At 50.4% G+C, this 21,346-nt stretch overlaps 1 protein-coding gene across 31 annotated transcripts in view; it reads left to right on the top strand.

Moving 5' to 3' along the window:
• PTPRS (protein tyrosine phosphatase receptor type S) overlaps positions 1-21,346 on the top strand; it is a 243,923-nt gene that overhangs the window by 214,030 nt on the left and 8,547 nt on the right. For 10 of the 31 annotated variants that reach the window (XM_037885504.2, XM_037885501.2, XM_037885499.2 and 7 more), the window contains 8 exons: positions 560-583; positions 3,264-3,376; positions 6,181-6,228; positions 10,411-10,508; positions 13,322-13,445; positions 17,129-17,304; positions 17,920-18,039; positions 18,171-18,325. In XM_037885504.2, coding sequence (XP_037741432.1) covers positions 560-583; positions 3,264-3,376; positions 6,181-6,228; positions 10,411-10,508; positions 13,322-13,445; positions 17,129-17,304; positions 17,920-18,039; positions 18,171-18,325 — 858 coding nt within the window. The remainder of the gene's footprint in view (positions 1-559; positions 584-3,263; positions 3,377-6,180; positions 6,229-10,410; positions 10,509-13,321; positions 13,446-17,128; positions 17,305-17,919; positions 18,040-18,170; positions 18,326-21,346) is intronic. The other 21 variants (XM_043535967.1, XM_043535959.1, XM_043535956.1 and 18 more) reach the window with 5 other exon arrangements.

Raw genomic sequence — 21,346 nt, 5'->3', positions numbered from 1 at the left:
GTGGGGGTGCAACGTGCTTTTGTGGGAGGCTCCTTGAAAGCCACCCACCTTCCCTCGTGCAGCCAGCCCCCAGAGCAGCAAGTTCCGGCAGCAGCCTGCTATCCCGACCTAGGTGTGTCGGCTCCCAGGGCCCTTGGCTCAGCTACAGGAGCACCCAGGCCCAGCCCGACCATGTGCGGAGTGCCGGGGTGGGGGGAAAGGGAGGGGGAATGGCCAGAGAAAAAGGACTGGGCCGGGGGGGAAGCCAGGGAAGGGGGGATGACAGCGACTGTGCCAGCACAAGTCACAGAATGACACTGGTAGCAGGGGCCCCCAGCATACGGGCTCTGCCAGTCAGGCTTTGCCATGCTCTCTCTTTCATCTGCCTGGAGATTTCTGCCCATGCCCTTGGGGATGTTCTTAGGCACCCGCCTTTGCTTCATCCCCACTGGGTTTGAAATGTCTGAATACCATCTGTTGGTGCCGCTCCGAGCTGGGGATCTCGCCTTTCCGTGTGTGTCATGGGGGTTCACGCTCCGTTCTAACCCCAACGTTTGTCTTTTCTTCCTTCCACTTACTGCTCCCCGGACAGCAAGCCAGACAGGTAAGAGCACCAGGTTTGGCATCTCTGTAGATCCCCACCGCACCGGACTGGCTGTGCGTTGGGGCAGAGATCTCTGCCCACATGATGACTCTTCTCCTGCCCTTGGCACTCCCACTGTCCTAAAGGACATCGGATACCAAGATCTCACAGGCACGTTTGTGCCAGCGGAAAGGCAGAGGGGGTGAGGGGAAGCCCAGCTGCCCATTCAGGATAGGATGGCCCCTCTTCAAGCCAAAGCCAAATCCTGCTTGGAGGAGGATGATGGTGGCCGTAAATGCTGGGTTAATGGAGCAGAGACGCACCTGCTCATGTTGCAGTCCAAGCCGAATGCAGGGCCAGGGGATGTCTCCTCTCCCTGTCCGATGGCTCTGTGCTGACTTTCCCTGGAACTCTGGGAGTCTTTTCAGCCATTTCCAAGGCTGTGAGATTTTTTCGCTAGAAATAACTCACAGGCTTGGCCATGAGTATTCTGGCTCCAGTCAGAAGCAGCAGTGAATGAAAGTGCAGTGCCGTGATTCCCAAGCAATGCTCCTTGTAGAGCAGGCTGGGCTTATCACACTGCCCCCAGCTATCAGGGGCTTTAAAAGACAACTAAAAATGCATTCAGCGCTCTCCACCTCTGTGTAGGTAATGGCATCTCTGTAGCTGCAGCAGGCATGGGGGATTGGGGGGTTTCTGTGCCGTGCAGACTGGGAAGGGGGGTGGCCATGAAGTGACCTGGGCTACAACAATACATGAGATTCTCAGTCGGCAACGAGGCAGAGAAAGTTCCTAAATAGACTGAGAAGCAAATCTTATTTCTTTCTGCCTTGGAGCCGTGGGTAGAACAGCCTGTGCTTTGCAGGTGCTCCTGTAGACTCCAGCTCCTGGGGCTTAAAATCCCTTGGCCGAGACCAGAACTTGTCTACGCACAGAGTTGCACCGGTGTGACTTGAAACCAGTATAGTTAAAGGTGTGCAAAAGGCTGGATGGACACATTTATTTCGGTTTAAACCAGGTTTATTTTGGTTTATCTTAAGTCCTTTAGGCTTGGTCTACGCCCACAACTGCACTGGTTTAACTAAAGATGGGATTTTTAAACTGCTTTAGTTAAATTGGTGCAACTTTGGCCTGGGGTACACTAACAGATTAGGTCGGTTTAACTACATCAGTCAGGTGTGAAAAATCCACATTCTGGAGTGGCGCAGTTAAGTTAAAGCGACCTAAGTCCTTGTGTAGACAGTGCTAGTGAGTGGAAGAATTCTTCCGTCGACCCGGCTACCGCCGCTTGGGGAGGTGGATTGCCTACACCAACGGGAGAATCTCTCCCGTCAGCGTAGGTAGTGTCTACACTTAAGTACTGCAGCCATGAAGCCGCAGCAGCCCAGCTGTGCCCACTGTAGCATTTTAAGTGAAGAAAAGCCCTTTGTGTGTTGACGCTCTTAAAACAATTGAACCCTGGTTTCTGTTGTCCTAGTTTGCCCCTGTAAATTTGCTAAACCAATGTAAATAGTTTTAAACCTGTATGCGTGTCCATTTAGGCATTTGCACTGGTTTAACTAAATCAAGGCAAGTTTATGTGTAGACAAGTCCAAACAGGAGTAGGAACAAGTTAAGCTAAACTAAACTAAGGCACTTAAGCTGAAGTAGGCTTTGTTTAGACTAGAATGTTGCACCTGTTTAACTTCTATCAGTTTTTAAACTAACATCTCTAAACTGGTGCCAAAGCCTGTGTGGACATGCATATTCCGATTTAAGAGTGTCTTATTTAAGTTTGACTTAAACCGATTTCTGTTCAATCTAAACTAAACCAAATTAAGCATGTCCACACAGCCTTTGGTACCAACAAAACTAAATCAGTTTAAAATCACACCTTTAGCAGGGCAACTCTTTCATGTAGACAAGACCTTGGAGCGTCCACCCAGGGATTAGCTCCGGTTTAATTAAAACAGTGTACGTTTGTGTGTAGATAGGGCTCGGTAAATGACCAGTGCTGTAAATGAAGTTGCCAGTGTACGTTAAGCTGCAGCTGCGCCATTGTAAGGTGCACCGTGTAGCCACTCTTTACCACCGAGATAGAGCTCTCCTGGCAACAAAATAAAATCACCTCCAGCGAGGGGCAGTAGCTTCATCGCCGGGAGCGCGGCTCCCGCCGACAAAGTGCTGTCCACACCAGCGCTTTTCATCCTTCAAACTTTTATCCTTCGGGGGATATGGGGTGTTTTTTCAGACCCCTGAGCGACAAAAGTTTTAACGACGAAAGTGCCAATGTAGACATCGCCTAAGTTGAGTGTGTGCAACTTGCAAACCGAGAAGATGGAAAGAGGCTTTAGCAGAAAAGCCACTCCCGTGGGGTTTAAGGTAAAGCCCCCTGATATACAAAAGCCTGTCAGGTGCCTTTGCAGCCGTATCCCTCGACGTAGGATGGAGTAGCTTCCAGGACGTTGCTATTGGCTTGAAGGGTCATTGGGAGAACGCCACATCCACTGAGAGCCACAGGAGTGCAAGTCGCATTCTTTGTGCCTTGCACCCATTTTCTGAGCCAGTAGGTCATTCAGGACATGGCTGCATTTGGCTCAGCCTCGCCTGAGCGTGGCACCCACTTACACCAGGTCCGTGCTCGGCTGCTGGCCTGCCCGAGTCGGTTGGCAACGCAGAAGGGGCCCCAAACCAACAGGCTTTCTACTTTGGTTTTCAAAAGCAAACGGAAAGACTCCGAGCCGCGGACCAAATGTCTCCTGAACAACGCCGAGATCACTCCTCACCACCCCAAGGACCCGGTGGAGATGAGACGCATCAACTTCCAGACTCCAGGTAACTGGCTGCAAACCAGCCTCTCTCCCTAGGAAAGAGAAGTGGAGTGACTGCCCTTCCCCCAGTCCCTTCCTGCCTGCATTAAGGCTGTTGCAATGCTGTCTCTGCTGCAATCCAGCTCTAGCCAAATACACAGTGGAGAGATCTCTTGAGCCCTGTCTATGCTAAGCGAGAGTGCTGCAAGAAATCCATGCTTGGAGCCCTCTGAGGTGGCAGCATCTTGTGTCTCCGCACAACAGCCACTCCAGCCATTGTGAATGGGTTGTACCAGACGGCTGCAATGGCTGGAACTACAGTAGCTGTGGTCCAACTGGACTGGTGCGGCCTGGGTTAGATAGGCAGCCATGAGCATTGGAGCTGCCCCGACTTAGCCAGTCCTCCTGACTCAATCTTGTAATGCGGTGCCTAAGATTCGGAAATTACCCAAGGGCCCCAGGGAGGGGAGCTACAGGATTCCCAGAATGCACCAGTGCAAGCACATCTGTCCCGGGCACTGTGTGCTGATGCACCAGAATAGTTCTTCGGAAACAGCTCTGTCGTGCGGACACATGAATCCCTCACAAGGAGAAGCAAGACAAGCAGTTGTTCATGCAAGCAAATGCCCCGACAGCCTTTTCTCGCTTAGTGTAGACACCCTCGGGGGGGGGGGGGGTCCTGCTGGTCTCCTTCCCCAGCTAGTAAAACACTTACCCACCTTGCAGAGAGGCACCAGGCACCCTCCCTTCTACACCTACGGGCCTCCGTACACGTGCATGGGTCAGCTGCCTGCATGGCAACTCTGCAAGCCTCCACCAACATGCATCCAGCACGGGCACTTCCCCACCTAGAGGGACACCCGCACTGCTGCACAGAACGGTGCCTGCAGGCTGGCCCGCTGCGCGGCTGGGGGGTCCCCACAGCAGGAGGAGTTGGAAAGGAATTTGTTGTGCTATTGGGGCTGGTTGTCGTTTTTGCTGTTTTGTGCTCGTTAGTAATGTTTCTGGAGCTCCCCCCTGCCCATCTCTGTCCTTGGGATTGCATCAGCTCTCTCGGGGGAGAGGGGGAGCTGGGAAGTTGGTAGCTAATCAGAGGGCAAGGATTGCTGCTGAGCACAAGGGCAGTGCTCAGTTCAGATTCCCACAGCGAGGAGATGGGAGCAGCCTTCCCCAGGGTCAGTCCCAGCAGCCCAAGCTTTGTGGCTGGGTAAGGGGCTGAACCTCCTTAGGTAGCAAAGGCAACGGGTTCAAAGCAGCCCCTGGAGACTGAACACACAGGAAGATTCAGCAGCAGCCAGAGTTGTCGTGAACTCTGGTCCAAACTCCGCTCTGCTCCACTAGTGTCAATCCAAAGTAACTGCAACGGAGTCAGTAGAGTTACTCTGGATTTACAGCAGTTCAGCTGAGAGCACAATGGGTCCCAGGCTGGTACCGCTCCTTACTGCTGCCTCTCTGCTGGGGCATGGAATCCAGTGTGCCCCTGCAGTCCTCCTGCAGCCTGAATCCCAGAGGCGGGGATGGTGCCCAGTGTTGCTTGGAGAGCTTGGGTTATTGCAGCTCTGTCTGACCTTCCACCCTTCGTAGAAGCAGTTTCCCAGAGGAGCTCCAGCTGCAACTGGCAGCAATTCACGTTGCGTTAAAGGAACCGTTTCCAAGTGCCCGCTGGGGAAACGTGCTTTATGACGGGTGCAAATGGGACGCTCCACAGAGCAGCTCCTGTTGTGCAGGGAGGGTGAATTCATCCCTGGAGTAACTCCATTCATACCAGTGCCTCTACCCCAGGGAAGAATGAACCTGGAGCGAGAGGGGGCTGGAGTTTGCACATCTGGGCATCGAGCTTAGGGTGCCCACTTCCCCCAGGCATTCTGGCACCTAGGTATCGATTGGCGCATGCACAGCTAGGCTCCATGTGCAAACAGAGGCCAGCACGTGAGAGAAGTTCTCCGGACGGGAGTCATTTCCATCTCAGCCCTAGCCAGCAAGCTCAGAAGAAGCTAGTCAGTCTCAGTGTAATAGCTGATGTATTCTTTATTGGGAGATTCTTTCCTGTCCTTGCAGAGGGATGGCTTGATCAGAAAGCCGCTTTCCATCTCGGACTGTTGTAGGCCAGCAGGTCTGTTCCCCGTTGGCCAGTGCAGGAGTGGTCTCTAGTGTGTCCTTCAGGGAAGTGTGCAATGTAGTTTTAAATGGCCCCGGCCATAGAATCGTAGGACTGGAAGGACCTCAGTAGGTCATTTAGTCTAGTTCCCTGTACTCAAGGCCGGTGATGCTTCCAACTTCCCTTGGGGAACCATTGCACAAAGAGAGATCGGCGGTGGTGACTTTATCTTAATACTTACCTGATAATCCAGGTGGGGATTTTCAAAGAAGCCTAAATGAGTCAGGTACCCAGCTCCCACTGAATTTCCATGGGAGGTGGGTGTTCCTTTGAATATGCCAGCCTGCAGTGTGCCGATGGTGAGGAGAGATCCATGGCTCAGGTTGCAGGTGGGAGACTCTCTGGGTACATGCAGCCACTAAAATAAAATCTAGTCTGGCACAAAGACCGGCTCCTGCCCTGTTCTCTGTAAAGGCTCCCTGTGATCCAGAAAATCTTCATTCTGTCCCCAGTAGCAAATGAGGGACTGGGGAGATGGGGGGTACACACATGGGGTTGGGGGAAGTAAAGCACTTTTCAGTGACCCTGCCCCTACCAAATCAGCACAAAAAATTAACTTTTCATTTCCTCTTAAATTTATGTTGCTTTTTCCGTTTGATTAGCATGAAATTTAAAAAAAAAAAAGAAAAAAAGTGTATTTTTATTTATTTATTTTTTACTGTTTTCTGCAGATTCTGGTCTGAGCAGCCCTCTCAGTGACCCTGAGTTTGACTTTGAAAGTTAGTTCCTGTGTGTTTTTGTTCCTGTTGGTTTACATTTTTTCCCCTTTTGTTGGTTTGTTTCTTTTGTCGTTTTTTCTTTTGTTTTTTGTTTTGTTTTTTTCCCCCGTTTTTCACTGAACTCTCTGTGTGTCCCTGTGGCGCTCGCCATCTCATCCCTCTCCTGTGCCATTTGTTTGTCTGACCGCGCTTCCAGTTTTACAGTACCAAACTCAGGCCTTGTCAAAGTGACAGTAATGGCGACAGTAACATAGGGACGGAGTTCCTAGTGGCTGACTTAAGAGACGCTGTCCGTCCCTCTGTCTGTCTCGTTCTCTCTCAGGAGAAAAATCTGGGTTTCAAGGCTCCCGTGTTAAAGGTGTTTCAAGTCTGAACTTAGAACAGTCCTCAAAAGCTTGGCTAAATGTGCATCATTCTGATCCGTGGGAGAAAGCAACTCTATGTACACTGGTCTGCGTGTGTGTTTGTTGTTCCATTGTATGGGTAAAGGGAAGACTGTAGCCAAAGACCATACTCCTCCGCTCTCCTCTTAAGAGACCCGCACCGACACCCTTTTATGACAAACTAGGGAAAAGGCCATTTCCAGTACCTGGCAGCTGCTTGACACTCACCTGGAAGCTCAGTCCTCTGTCTATGGTCTGCACCTCCGCTGGGTTTCACAAAAAGCACCATCCAACTGCAGGGGAGTTTGCTAAGATAAACAAGCTATGGCCCGCACCAGATGTTCGGGTGATGTTTCTGCGGAGTTGGCTGGTACGCAGGAGTGGAGTGATAAGATTAGAGAGGCTCAAGTGATTGAAATGCTAGATGAGACCTGCTCTAAGACTTTGACCAGGTAGAAGCTGGGATCCAGGCTCCTAAGTCCTTTTGGCATGTTAGGCAGTTACTTACCCTTGGCTAGGTGCTTCCAACACACGCTGACTTCAGCAGGAGCTGCCCATGCAGCTCTAGAGCCTTTGCCTGGAGTCCTAGATGATGGAGTTGGAACAGGCCTCTAGACAATTTAGTCCATTGTTGGCACTGAGCTGAAAGGACCCTTTCCTCTCAGTACAGGGGTGGTCCCAGATGAACCCATCTGTGCTCCTCTGCGAAATGACATTACCAGCTGCTTGCTTAATCCAAACCTATATCTTTCCTCTCCCCCTCGACACAGTGCATTTCAGGATCTTACGGGAAACCCTGATGTGCCTGGCAGCCTGGCCAGGAAAGTGTTTACTCATTTCAGAGAATTCCAGCCTATTTTCCTTATAAAGAACCCTCGGAATTGATCTGACATGGGGATGTCTGCCCTAGGAGACCAGGAGAGAAGCCAGTTCCCAGGCACTCTCAGCTGTTGGTTTATGAATGTGGGGGGTGGGCAGGGACACACTGATGCAGGGAGCCTGAGATGTCTGAGGCTGGATAAAGGCTGAGGCTTTTCGCTGGAACTCTGACAAAGGAAACATCTCCTGAAATCCATTAAAGGAGAATGTGACTTCCGTGGTGCAGATCTTGGATGGGGCCTTTCCCATCATCCTCTGTGTGATGGGATGGACAGGGACCTCATACTGGGACCAACTAGCCTGTGACCCTTTGGTTTTCTTGCTTTTTTTTTTTTTTTTTTTTTTGCTCCTGTTATTTTTTTTAACCTGTATATTCATTGTTTGGGATTTAATTTACGACTCTGTTTCTAATTGCACTTCAGCTAATAATCTGAAGCTCCTCCCAGCAGAGTCAGATTCAGGTGGTGGCAGCTGGCCCATATGCTGGCTGCCTGCCTCGCTGCCTCCCGCCCCAGGTGGGAGGAAGTCAGCAGGAGGAGTAACGTGTACAGATCTGGAAACAATTTATTATGTTGCCAGTGGTGGTTCTGAATAGGGGTCAATTTGCTCTAATGATCAAGGGAAGTTTCTGGCCCTCTGCAGCACCTACCTCTTATTCTCAGAGAGGGCAGAAGGAGAAAGCGAGGGTTCTGTGCTGAATGTTTGTGATAATGTTAGCATAGTGCGTCACTTCTTCTATACATGGAGAGGCCGCCCCTTGGCCAAAAGGGTCCCAAAGCTCTTCATGAGCTAGATGTAGATGAAGGAAACACTTCACTTCCACCACTGAAACACAGCTGTCTCTGGGGCGGAACGCAGGAGACGCTCTTGTCTGAGGACAGCAAGAGGTGTGTAGAGAATCAGGCAAGCTAGAAACCCATTGGCTGTGACTCCGTCCTTCCACGAGCCGGGAGAAATGTTCTAACCTGACCGCGTTGGGCCTGACAGGCCATACTGGTCCAGCTTACCTTCCATATACCTTTTGCCTCCTGGTTTTATTTTTTCTTATCCTCCGTGTCTCCATTTTCTGCCTGGCTGTCCAATTCCGGAAGGGATGATTAGTTAGTTTGGGAACAAAGGCATCTGACTCGGGACGCCGATCTTGGGCCAAGCCCTCTTCTGTCTGTGGTGAGCCCAGTCTGTGGCCTGGGGAGTGAAAAATACACTGTAAAACTGAGGATTGTCATGCTTGCTTTGCCATCTCTGTGCTGAGTTTTCAGAGTAACTGACCATGCTGCTGCCGCCGCTACTTACTTTGTCACACACGCCACCAACGGGGCTCGAAATTCTCCATGGCTCCCACCTCCCCTACTCCCCTTTCCATTCGGGTCGGGGGGCAACGCGGTGGCTTCTCAAAAGGTTGCCCGTGTCTTGGCTGGCAGGCAGCAGAGTGGAGATGCTGCTGGAACCAGGGCCCAGATCTTCCCAGGTGTTTAGCTGCCTCATTCCCATTGCAATCAGTGGAAGTTAGGTGCCTCAATACCTTTGCAGTGTCTCGGCCAGGGTGATTTGTTGCAGATGAGCAGTGCATGAAAAGCTTCTCCACGCAGGTTTCTATTTGAGCGCTTGAGAGCAAGGGATGAGTGGTGGGAGGCCCCACTGCGTGAACCTGAGTTCACACTCCCACAACCACCTTTTCCGCTGTCCCTTCTCCAGTCGTCCTAGCTACAAATCTCAAAGCAGGATGCACAGATTAGTAGGATTTTCAGTCCAGTTCTTGACTGTGCCCTGCCACCAATCTCATTAGTCCGCTGTGACCGCCTCCTTCAGACCCAAACGTCGTAGGAAAGGGTGCGGTGTGATCCCTTTTCATGGCTCTTGCCAGACACATCCATGTTCACGCAGAGGGAGCTCCTTTTGCATTCAGAGACCCATGCCATCCAGAACTCAGTGCAGTGGGGCTTAGGGATGCTCTGGCAAACGGCCGATGAGGTGCCAGGTTTGGAGAGGGCAAGGGGCATCCTCCTTTTGTCCTGGAAGGTGAAACGCGCCCCCTTCTGGTGCCACTTTGATCAGAGAGTGGCACCACCAGAACGGGCCCATGGAGTCTGCCTACAGTGGTGGCCTTTGTCCCTGCAGGATCGCTCAAGGGCTGGTCAAGGGACCCAGAGGAAAGAGCAGTGGGAAGAGTTGGCCACTGGCCAGTCATGCTGTGGAATGAGCCTCTTCACAGTGATGCGCTGAACATGTGCTTGGCGTTTTGGTGGGGAGAGGAGAGGCGTTCCCAGAATGATGTAACATTTCCTTTATGCCGGACAGGAAGGCTCCGGATTAAGGGCAGTTGACCCAGCCCTGGGGTGTTTGCATGGAGCCCTAGGCCCATATGCTCCCCAGTGAGCTTTAGAGGGGTTTATTATCACATGCAGAGCCACAACAACAACTTTGAAAAGCCTCCTCAACTCTCTCCCATCTGCACTCCCCTCCCCACCCACCCATTATCATCGGTCGGCAAGAATTCTGCCCCGTCCCTGTCTTTGAGTCGGTGTTTGTTTACGACCATGCCGAGTGCTGTGACATTTGCTGCGTAGGTTTCCTTTGGCAGAGTTTGCTCGTTTCAGGTCCACTCCTGGAATCGCTAACAAGCATCTGCTCTTTGGATTTGTTTTTTCCCTTTTTATTTTCTTTTGGTAAATGTTGAGAATGGGGCCATCACAGGGGAAAGCTCTCATTTTCCTTTTTACTTCCAAGGACACAATTTCGAGCCCTGAATCGTCTCTCTTCTAACCTCCCTCCTTTCATTGCAGATCTCACATTGTAATTTTTTTCTTGTTTTTATTTTTTCCCTTATAAAATATGCAACATTGACAATTGGTGGTGGGTGGTTTTTTTGTTTTTTTTTAATTAAATGAGATTTCTTTTCTCCCGCTGTCTTTTCTGCTAGGTATGCTCAACCACCCACCAATCCCCATCTCCGAGCTGGCAGAACACACGGAGCATCTCAAAGCCAACGATAACTTGAAATTATCCCAAGAGTATGAGGTACGGGCAACAAAGGGCACGCTGGGTGGGCCCTCAGAAGCATGGGCCTAGGAAATCCACCCAGACCCCAATCCAGCAATGCAATTAGGCACAAGCTTAATTTTGTGCACATATGTATTCAAGTTGAAGTCAGTGACCTGCTCAAGTGCTTTGCTGGACTGGGCTGCAGAGAGCAAACGGTGTAGTATAGACAAATCCGTGCGCAGTATTTGGATTGTAAGATCTTTGGGGCGGGGACCATCATTTTCGTCTGTGTTTGAACAGCGCCTTGCACAATTGGTCTTGGTCTGTAACTGCAGTTCCCAAGAGTGCCTCCTGAGCAGTTTTCAAATACCTATTGAGACCTAGAGTTGTAGGAAAATCTGTGAGCCTCAGCCAGCTCTCCTGAAGCAAGGGGAACTAGGCGTCCATTGCTAATAGCACAGAGGACTGTCTGTTGCTCTCCTTCATATCACTGATAGCTCTGTGTCCCAATATGGGCAGTCACTAACAGGGCCCTCGGAGCGAATAGGATAAATAAAACTCCAGACCTCAGTCGCTACTCCAGTTTGCATTTTGATTTGCCCTCATCCAAGAAGCTCCCATTTCCGTTCTCTGCAAAAATGCTCCGGCGCCATGCACTCAAGTGTTAGCCAAAGCCAACTGGTAGCTTGAACGTCACTGAAAGCAAGTTTCAGAGGTGTGTGTTTGCCCATAAAACTAGGTTCGCGCAGTGTTGGCTAGTGAGTTAAATCCTGGCACCAAGTGCAGATGTCACAATCGATTGTCCCAGCTTACTCCGGGACTGAAGTTACATAAATTGCAAACTGACCAGACGATTAAATTATTTGTTCATAATACGTGCTGGTCGTTGCTAGGCAAATGCTGAAATTCTAGACTGTCCAGCTCATAAACAGAAAGGAAGGGGTGATTGGTTGTGAGTTTTATCACTTAGCTCTTCTGACTCATATCGGTGATGCTCTATAGACAGCTCCCCGCCCTAGGAGGCGTGTGGGGGGAAGATCCTTTGGCTCTATTGGGGTCTTTCACCCCCATCTCAGAGTTTGGGGGGTGCGTGGAAGCCAGAAACCCGTTAATATGCTCTATACAGATTTCAAAGTCTAATTTGCATAATGCAATCTCCCAAGTGCCCTGGCTTAGTTCCAGCAAAACCTTCCCTAGTTGGGGAGCCAGGGCTAAACAAACAGCACTAATGAAATGAAAGCGAGGCAAGATTAGAGGGATCGAGAGCAAACAGACACATTACAACAGTATAAATACCCATTAGTTAGAAATGCTCTGCAGCAAGAGAGTGAGAGGACGTTAGTGTCTTGCGGTTTTGTACCTGCTTTTCCACCACCTCTCAGCTGCATGGCTCATAAAATACACGCCAAGAGCACCAGATCTAAGCCGTGCCAGAGGAGAATGGAAACCCTGGAGGTTAGGGTGCCAAGGGGAGGGAATGGGAGCTCGCAATTGCCCGTGGGTGCACAGCAAGGGTCCAGAGCCCATGCTCGTGGGAACTGGAGGCTACTGGTCCAAACAGCGCATGCATGACGTATGCCTGTCCCCACAAAATCCTGCCCCCCTAGGAGGGGCACAGGCAGGCTGCGAAGTGAACAGCAGGGAGTACTGTGGAATGTGCCACTGCCAAGCTCCAATTGGAGACCCCCCTCCACCCCCCCGAGACTCCAAAATGATGGTGGAATTAAGCCCGAATTTTATTTAATTCTCTGGGTGAGGATTTAGAGGTAAACATAATTAACCTAATTTCCGTATCTGGGACAGCTGGACTTAAAAAACCACCAACCCTGGCATAAATCATTGGGACAGGCGGGGAGAAGATTTTTCTTTCCAGTGCATTCCACTGTTCCCCCCCTTTATCCTTCCAGAAAAGAGCTGCTGTTGATTCAGTGTCTTAGGACCAGATTCCTTAACCCTTGTCTGACCAGGGAGAGGCACCACTTCTTCTCTTGCCAAATGGGCACATGCCAGCCGTTACAGGGTCAAACCCTCCCCAGGTCGTCTTGTCCATTACTTTGCTCATGCAAAAACATTCCCTGCTCTTCAATGCGCTGTCCAGTTTTCAAATATCCCAAACAATGCTGCTTCCACCACTTCTCTTGGAACAGGACATTTCCCTTCCCACGGTCGAATACCCCTCACTGATAAGGAAGTGTTTCCCTGATATTTACCTTAATTTTTCCCTCTCTTACTTTTATTCCATTATGCTTTGTTATAACCCTTTGTCCAATCCCATCAGGTACTGGTAGAGTTAAGTCTCTCTTTTTAATAATTTCTTAGCTAAAATATATAGATTTTGCTTTTCCGTTTATTCCTCATAAATCCATCCCTTTGGTGTGTCCCCCGGTTATATCTGTTGCTCTTGTCCCAGCTTCTTCCCAGTTTTTTGGTAATACGGTGCCCATAAGAGAAAGCCAGAATAATCATTCTTGGCACTGTTGTACCACAGCGGCATGGAGAGGAAGTGTTTTTGCCTACCTGCTCCTTGACTTGATGCCTCTGTATGTGCAGCCTCAAATTGCATTGTGCTTGTGTTTCGTTTGCATTGTAATGGAAAATATCCCAAGTGCCCCTGGGGCATGTTACAGAAAAGGAGATGGGGGGCAGTCCCGCTGTGTCACCGTGATGATACTGAAAGCAGTGAGGGGAGGGTCAGTTACTGTTCCTGGGGGCGAAGGATGGAGAGCAGCATTCCATTCTTTGGCTAGATCTGCAGAGCCCGGACTTGACCCGCAGTGGCAGGTTGCACAGAGCTGACCCCCACGGCTCCTCCTTTCTGACGACATTTTTCTCTTTCCTGATTCTTCCAGTCCATTGACCCTGGCCAGCAATTCACATGGGAGCACTCAAACCTTGAAGTGAACAAGCCCAAAAACCGCTACGCTAACGTGATCGCCTATGACCATTCCCGCGTCATCCTGCTGCCCATTGAAGGTAACCGTGGTGATCTCTACTCCTGGGTGTTACTGCTAGCCTGTGGCTTTTTCAGGGTCCACACTGTGGTCCACAGAGTCCCATGATACTGCTCTCTGCTCTGTCTCCTCGCACCAGGTCCCTGGCAGGGTCCTGTCATGATAATATGTTCTGATCTTGGTCACACTCCTTGCATCCTTAGTTTCAAAGGAGCATTTATTTAGAAGCTGTGTTCCCTTTCCTTGAAGGTTAGCCTGATTTAGCTCCCAGCTGGATGTACTCCCAAGTAACGGGAAGAATCCAGACCATATACCGGTTGGAGGAAACCTGGGGATGGGCGCTGGTGGTGCTTTCAGAATCAGTGGCAGGCTTGGAGTAGCTTTTTGACAGTAGCAGTGCTGGGTCTGCTCCTTGTCGAATATTCAAGGCAAAACTGGAAGCTGCCCTCCAAAAACCCTTTCCACTAAGATGCTAATTAGCAACAACACTTGGCTTCGTGCCCTACAGGCCCTTTCCTACGCAGGTCCCTGAGCGGACATACGACTGAGGTAGTCCGAAGACTTGCGATAACCTGTGCAGCGCCTGGCTCTCAACACAACCACCGGCTTGCAAACCGGGAGGAGAGATGCTTCTGTGGAGAGAAAAGCTGGTGCTCCAATAGAGTCCCTGCAGAGGGGCTTCCTTGGATGGCTGCCATTGATGTGACATTCTGCTCTAAGCCTCTCACCCTCTTGTCTTGCCGGGGGATGTGCCGTTCATGGTCGGCCTTCTTCAGTCAAGAATTGTACATCTAGGCACCAAGAGCAGGCCTGGGACAAATTCTAGTGACACCCCCTCTCTTCCCCCCCCCAGCTGGTGTTAAAGGTTAGTTGAGAAATTCTAGGGATAAGGTGAATGGCTAGAATCAATCCCTTTCCAAAATAATTCCAGGGGAGTGGCATTTCCATTTCTGAGGGAACCGTGATAATGGAGATCTGCCAAGAAACCAGCATCGATTTGGATCAGCCCTGGCTGTTGCCGAAGGAGGATTTCTAACATTTCTCATTACAAAGATGACTGTGTCTCAGCTTGTTTTCCGTCTGAAATTAATATTGCATGAGCCATTTAAATGGTAGAGCTAGGCTTTCAAAAGTCACATTGTCGTATTCACTGGAAGAGAGAGAGAGAGAGAGAGAGAGAGAATTCCTGATATTTTCAGCCAACACCTGGCTTGCAGCAGGGAACAGTCTGACTCTGCCCAAAGCCCAGGGAGCGTCTGATGCCAGCACAGGTGCAGTCTCTAGCTATGTTTAGTGTTCAAACTGCTAAAAGGTGCTGCCTTGACAGCCCTATGGTCTAGACCAACCTGTTTATCGTTGTGGGCCAGTATACAGCCCACGGTGTGTTACCTGGGCTGCAGGTTGAGGACCGCCCCCCATCACCCTACAGACCCCTATTCCCAACGCCCCAGCCCACCCACAGACCCCTCCACAGAGTGGGGCCAGGAGTGGACCCCAGGTGCGGGGCTGTCCCTGCCTGGACCCCGCTAGGCAGCGGGGCCCCCGGACCCCGCCACACCAGGCGATGGGGCAGCCCGCACCCGCGGGCCCAGCGGCCTTTGGGCCACAGATTGAGTACCACGGGTCTAGACGCTTCTGTCTATCTCCAGAACAGATACAGCACTGGCAGTGGTGGGGCAAGCTTCTCTCCTGCTCAGCCAACGTGCCGCAACCCTGGCAAGACGGGGGGTTCTGTCTTCATGGCTCCGTCGGTGCTTGGCACCTCTGCCAACGAAGTGGTGTGGGGTTGTGCCTGCTATGAACGGGACTAGGTCCCAAGTTATCTTGCAGTGAAGAGCCACCGGATGGTAACTGTTTCCAGTCGTGTGCTTCCCCTAGTAACCCAGACACTGCACATCCCCAGCAAGGCCGTCCAGTGAGCGGCTGGAGAACGTTAAGCTCTGTGCTTGAGTGTTGTTCGCCTTCTTCCACTCCACCCTCCACCCAGACAGCTCTGGGTTAGGCTGTGCCTAGAAATCAGGCTGCAGCTCTGTCACGCTGGGCAGTACCCAGAAGCACTGGGAGAGGAGGCGTGTTTTGTTCCACCCGTTCCCAGTCAGCAGTCGTTTCTTCCTGTCTCATGCACCCATCATCCAGCCGTTTTCATGCCCTTAACTCAGGAGGGGCGGTAGAACAGAGGACGAACGGGCAAGGCAGACAGGAGCAGATTTGCAACCCCACTTGAAGAATGATCTGCACGGAGACTTACTGAAGCCAAAGTCCTTTCCTCTGCACTAGCTGGCAGGTTCCCTCCCAGCAGCCTGGGGTTGGGTGTGTTTTGTTTTGGTTTTTTTTGGTTTTTTTTTTTTTAGTTCTTTAAATTCTGATTTTGTCCAGTCTGCAGTGTGCCAGCTGTGCCCAGTGAAGAGGAGGGGGCAGTTTTCGTTCAATGACTTCTCTGTAACAAGGCCTGTTACACGGCAAAACATCGCCCCAGCTCCCCACCACCATTTCAAATGACACAGCTGGCCCAAGGGGGCAGCGGAGGAGATTAATTCCAGAAGCTCAGCCTTTGTTGATGCTCCTGCTGCTGCTACACCACTGCTCTTCCACTTGGAATTTTTAAATTTTGGAGGAGGGAGGCCTCTAGAAATTCAATCAAAGCCTGTTTCCCCAGGCAGCTGAAATTACCCACTGCCTTTGAAGACCGGCAGGCAATTCTGAGTGGGTTTAACATCGCACATAAACCAGGCTAACCCTGTTGGCAGCAGCGGAAAAGAGGACGAGAAACCCATTTCCCACCCCCCACCCCAAACTTGAGTTCAACATTTCACTACCCTGGGAAATCTTAGGATAACAAAAACCTGCCGATACTGCCAGCAGCTGTGTGTAAGGAGTTACGGGACAAATCTCCACACAGCGGTAGTCCTCTTTGCCAATCACAAGTGGATCTCTAACTCTGACCCGTAAGACAGACACGTGGCATGGTCCATTTTAAGTAGAGTGCGGCTCTCTTCCCGCGGTGCATCCTGCTTTTCACCATCCACCTAAAAACGCTTCGCCAAAGACTCAGGCAGGCAGCTATAAATCGGTGTGAACAAAAAAACATCCCCAAAATCACAGCTCATGCTTTACAGCAAGTCACTGTCTGTAATTTCTAAGCCACCTACTTCCTCTGCACACCCCAGCCCTGTTTTCCATGCCTCACCCAATCACAGTGGAGATGGGCTCATCCACAGATGATCCAGGGAGTCCTGACTCACTCCTTCAGAAACCCATGGCGTAGAAGCATGTATGTGGCGTCAATCCAAACCGCTGGGGTGGGACTCTTCTATGAACTGTGCAGTGCGTCTCATTAACCAGATGCATATTTGGCCCCAGAAGATTGTACGCCCTTAGTGCAGGGGCTATCTTTTTGTTTTGTGTTTGTGCAGCGTTTAGCACCATGACTCTGGTCCATGACTTCAGCTCCTAGGTGCTAGTGCAGTATAAATAAGATATGCCAGGCTTGGTATTTGATATCCCCCCTCCCCACCACCTCCAAAAGTAGCTGTCTAGTGGAGATGTCCTTGGCCAGATCCTCAGCTGAGGTAACTTGGTTGCTGATTTACCCCAGCTGGGGAACTCACCCGCTATCTCCGATAAGGAATTCAAGCTGCTGCAAAGCTCTTCCCCCGCCCCTCGATAAGGTGAAATCAACTGACTCTCTTTGCCACTTCAATGCAGGGATTGTGGGCAGTGACTACATTAACGCCAACTACATCGATGGCTACCGAAAGCAGAACGCCTACATTGCCACCCAGGGGCCTCTGCCGGAGACCTTCGGAGACTTCTGGCGGATGGTGTGGGAGCAGCGCTCAGCTACTGTTGTGATGATGACAAAGCTTGAGGAGAAATCTCGGGTGAGAAACTTCAGCGAGATGGCTGGCTAGTCATGATCTGGGGAGGTGCTGTGGAGGGGGAGACCCCAAGGGAGGTGCATGTGGAGAGGTGGGGAGCAGCAATCTCTCTGATCTGCAGCCCTCATCTGCTCCTTCAGGAGATTTCTACCTGCCTTGCTGGCCCCCTGCAAGCACTGATTCGTTGTGAAAATACTGTCCACCTGGGAAGTCTTAGATCCTTTCACTGCTCTAAGGGAAGAGGGAACGTGCTCTGAGCCTGGCCCCATGTTAGATCCAATGGCAAGGTTAGAGTCCTTCTATCTCATGTAATATTCTTCCGAGTGTTCTGCCATTCAGAATCATTCCAATTAATCAGGCATCAGACCACCAGTGTGCCTCAACGCTCCAGCTCTGTGAGTGGAAGCCGCACTTGATGCACACAGGACATAGAACTGAATCTGTGGGGTCTCTCCCTATTCTGATGCGTCAGCAAGCAATATTCTTACCGTTTTTCTCTCCCTTGCCAGGGGCCCATCTTTAATTTCCGTGGCAAGAAGGCTGTAGTGAGCATCCCGTCCTGCATACTGTGCTCTTTGGACTATGTTCCCGAACTCATCGGTGACTTTTATTTTCTAGATCAAGTGTGACCAGTACTGGCCAGGCCGGGGCACGGAGACCTATGGGATGATCCAAGTGACCTTACTAGACACTATTGAATTGGCCACATTCTGTGTTCGGACATTCTCCCTTCACAAGGTGACATTTCTCTCTGATGCCACGTCTCTCTCTCTCTGTTGTCCCATTCCTACGTTCTGTAACTTGCCATGTGTGTCTAATGGCCATTGCTTAGCTCACACGTTACTCTTGATTCCTCTGCCACTCCGCAGAATGGCTCCAGTGAGAAGAGAGAGGTGCGCCAATTCCAGTTCACAGCATGGCCCGACCATGGAGTCCCTGAGTACCCTACCCCATTCCTGGCTTTCCTGAGAAGGGTCAAAACCTGCAACCCTCCTGACGCTGGCCCGATCGTAGTGCACTGCAGGTACTGACCCGCTTATTACCAGAACCACAGCCTCCCCCTACATGGAGCCCCTGCTGGAGGGGGGAAACACCTTGCCAAGCGAATCCCCTTTTCAGCGGGGCATGCAAACACCTTCCTATCACAGCTTCCAGCATGCAGGAGCTGTCTCTTCTCAGGCTTCTGTGCAGCGTGAGGAGGATTTCCCTGTTTGGTTTCTATTCAGAGCAGCATTTCCTGAACTGAGTGGGGCTGGAATTGGCATGGTTTAGTTGGCATCTTTGATAAGGCCTCATTGCCAGAGTGCTATCCAGTAATGTGTGGCCTTTGAGGAGCTTGCAGCTCGTTTCGGTCACGGTGGGGATGGACGAAAGATGAAATGGGGCTTAGGAAGCATCACCACCATGTGGAGGGCGAGAGGCAGAGTTGTCCAAGGGAGAGAGCTAACAGCATCTTGAAAGAGCTTTGAGAGCCATAGGCTTTCTGAGAGCAGAGCAGTGAAGTCCCCCTGGGCAGGTAGCATTCCCTAATTCAGTTTACCATCCAATGAGGAACACTTGCAGACTCAGCTCAGACAAATCTCCCTCCTCCCTCAGGAGAAATTTGGAGGGGCCTGCAGGTCACTCAGTGCCGGGGAAAGTAACATCTGAATTTTACAGGCAATTGGGGACTCTAATCCTGCCTCTCCTGAAGGATACAGTTTAGACAGTCTTTGTAACTGGGCAACTTATCACTAACCCCGAAGATGACAATTATCATGCGCCTCTCGGAAAATGAATAAAAAGGGCCATCAGTGGGCGACTTACCGTGACCAGATCCCTGATCCACTGCTCCCTTCGTGCCAAAGCTCCAGCAACCTGCTTGGTTCAGGTGTTATGCAGTCTAATTAATGGAGATCCATGAGGTTTTTTTATGAAAAGAGGGACTGCCTTTGAATAGGAGGAGGAAACCCTTTATTTCTAGCTGCAAGTGTTTAGACCTGCGGGGCCCTGCTGATTCATAAATGCCTTCACATGCAAGTCTGATGTTCCCCAAATGTTTTTGTGCATTGAGGTAAAAGGGTGACGCATGTTATTCATTACAGCATCAGTCGTTTCCAAGCTGCCTAAAGATCTGAGTGATTAAACATGCTTTTGAAGCCCTTAGATCATGCCAGCCCTTTGTTCAGGCCTGGAACCCCCTACCAAGAATGATCATAATTGTGTCTGACGGGAGATCTCCCGTCATGGTGATGTTGCAAATGAAGAGGTGTAAGAAACGAGGCTGATCAGTATCTAGGAATGACACTCACATTGGCAGACACGACTTTTCATCTTGTGCCCTCAAGTGACATAAAATCTAACTTTCTGAAGTTCTTACTAAATTGGGCTCTGGCTCGGAGCAGATCTCTTCAGAGTGGGAGCTCTCTGGGGCAGGGACTGTGTATTTTTTTTGCGGACTGGATTGCACTGAACTTGCTGCTGGGGCCAATAAAGAGGTGAAGTGACCTTTCTGTTTTTCAGTTCTTAGCTGTGGCCACCTCTTTCTCTAATAGATTGACAGACTGTTAGCACACACCTGTAGCTCAAAGAAACACCTTTCTGGGTTTCAAGACTCTCTGTTTTAATGGAATTTCCCCACGTATTCGATAGGGTTTAATTCTTGTGTTCTCTTTCTTCCTAACCTTTCTCCTTCATGTTTCAGAACCAGTGCCTTCAAAAACCAGTGTGTATGTTGCGTCTGTAAAGCATGGTCACGCTCTGTACTGTTCTAGGGCCTTTCACTGGATAATCCGAAATCTCTTCATAAAGATTAAGGCTGCATCTTCAGCAGCTGTAAATTGGTGTCACTTCATTGACTTCAGCAGAGCTACATTGATTTATAGCAGCTGAGGGTCTGGCCTTGAAACACCCTGGTGACGCAAAAAAGAGGGAAAGTGGCTGGATCAAGTGTCTCTCCCCTGCCCGTGCCAGACGTTTTTCTAGTGCTTTGTCCTGTCTAGTTTTAAGTGACTGAAGCAACAGGCCTTCCACCACTCCTGTGGAAGGCTATTTCACTGCCTGATAGACTCAACATCAGGAAGCTTCTCCGGAGATTTTACACCTAGATCCTCTTTTTAAATTCATCCTGTTACTTCTAGCTCTAGCCCTTTGTCAAATAATTCTCTCCTCTGCGTATTCTTACCATTCAAATATTTATGACTAGCATCAGGTCCCCTTCACAGCCCACAGCTTCCACACAACCCAACTGTAAACCCCCATCCTTCCTGCCAGCCCCTTTCTCATTTTGCTTGCTTTACTCTGAATTCTTTGCTATTGTGAGGCCTAGAATTAAACGTAACGTTACAGGTGTGTTCTTGCAGGAGTTACTGTTCCCCAGTTGCTCATTGATGGGACATCTAGGTGTATGTAGCCCAATATCTTACTGGGGTTTCATGCTGCCATGCCACAACTGGAAATTGGTGTCAAGTTTGCCATCCACTATCACCCCTAGGTCATTCTTGGCATTACTGCTTTCCAGTATCTCCCAGGGTTGAAGCTGGGGCTGAGATTATTTCCTACTAGGTCTATTAACTTGTGTTTTTGCCAAGTTGAGCCTCATTTGGTTACTTTTCTGCCCACAGTTCTAACCTGTCCACAGGTAGGTCCTTTGTGTATGTGTTTGCAACGCATTCTGAATCGGCCTCATCTGTGAATTTATTGACAATGCTGTTTGCCCTGCCCCTCTGATCATTAATGAAGATGATGCTAAGAGCTTGTCTTCAGTGGCAGTTTACAGTGCTGCAACTTTCTCGCTCAAGGGGTGTGAAAAAACACCCCTATGAGCGCAGCAAGTTGCAGCGCTGTAAAGCGCCAGCGTAGACAGTGCCCTCCCAGCGCTGGGAGCCGCGCCTCTCGTGGAGGGGGGTTTTTTAGAGCGCTGGGAGAGCTCTCCCCCAGCGCTCTGCCGCGACCACACAAGCCACGTTAAAGCGCTGCCTTGGCAGTGCTTTAGCGTTGCCAGTGTAGACTAGCCCTAAAGAAAATCTAACTTCACACCAGTTTCTAGAGCACCCCACTAGGCACC

Source organism: Chelonia mydas, chromosome 25, assembly GCF_015237465.2.
Source record: "Chelonia mydas isolate rCheMyd1 chromosome 25, rCheMyd1.pri.v2, whole genome shotgun sequence".
NCBI lineage: Eukaryota > Metazoa > Chordata > Testudines > Cheloniidae > Chelonia > Chelonia mydas.
The sequence above is the reverse complement of the archived record's forward strand: the minus strand, read 5'-3'. Positions and strand labels throughout refer to the sequence as shown.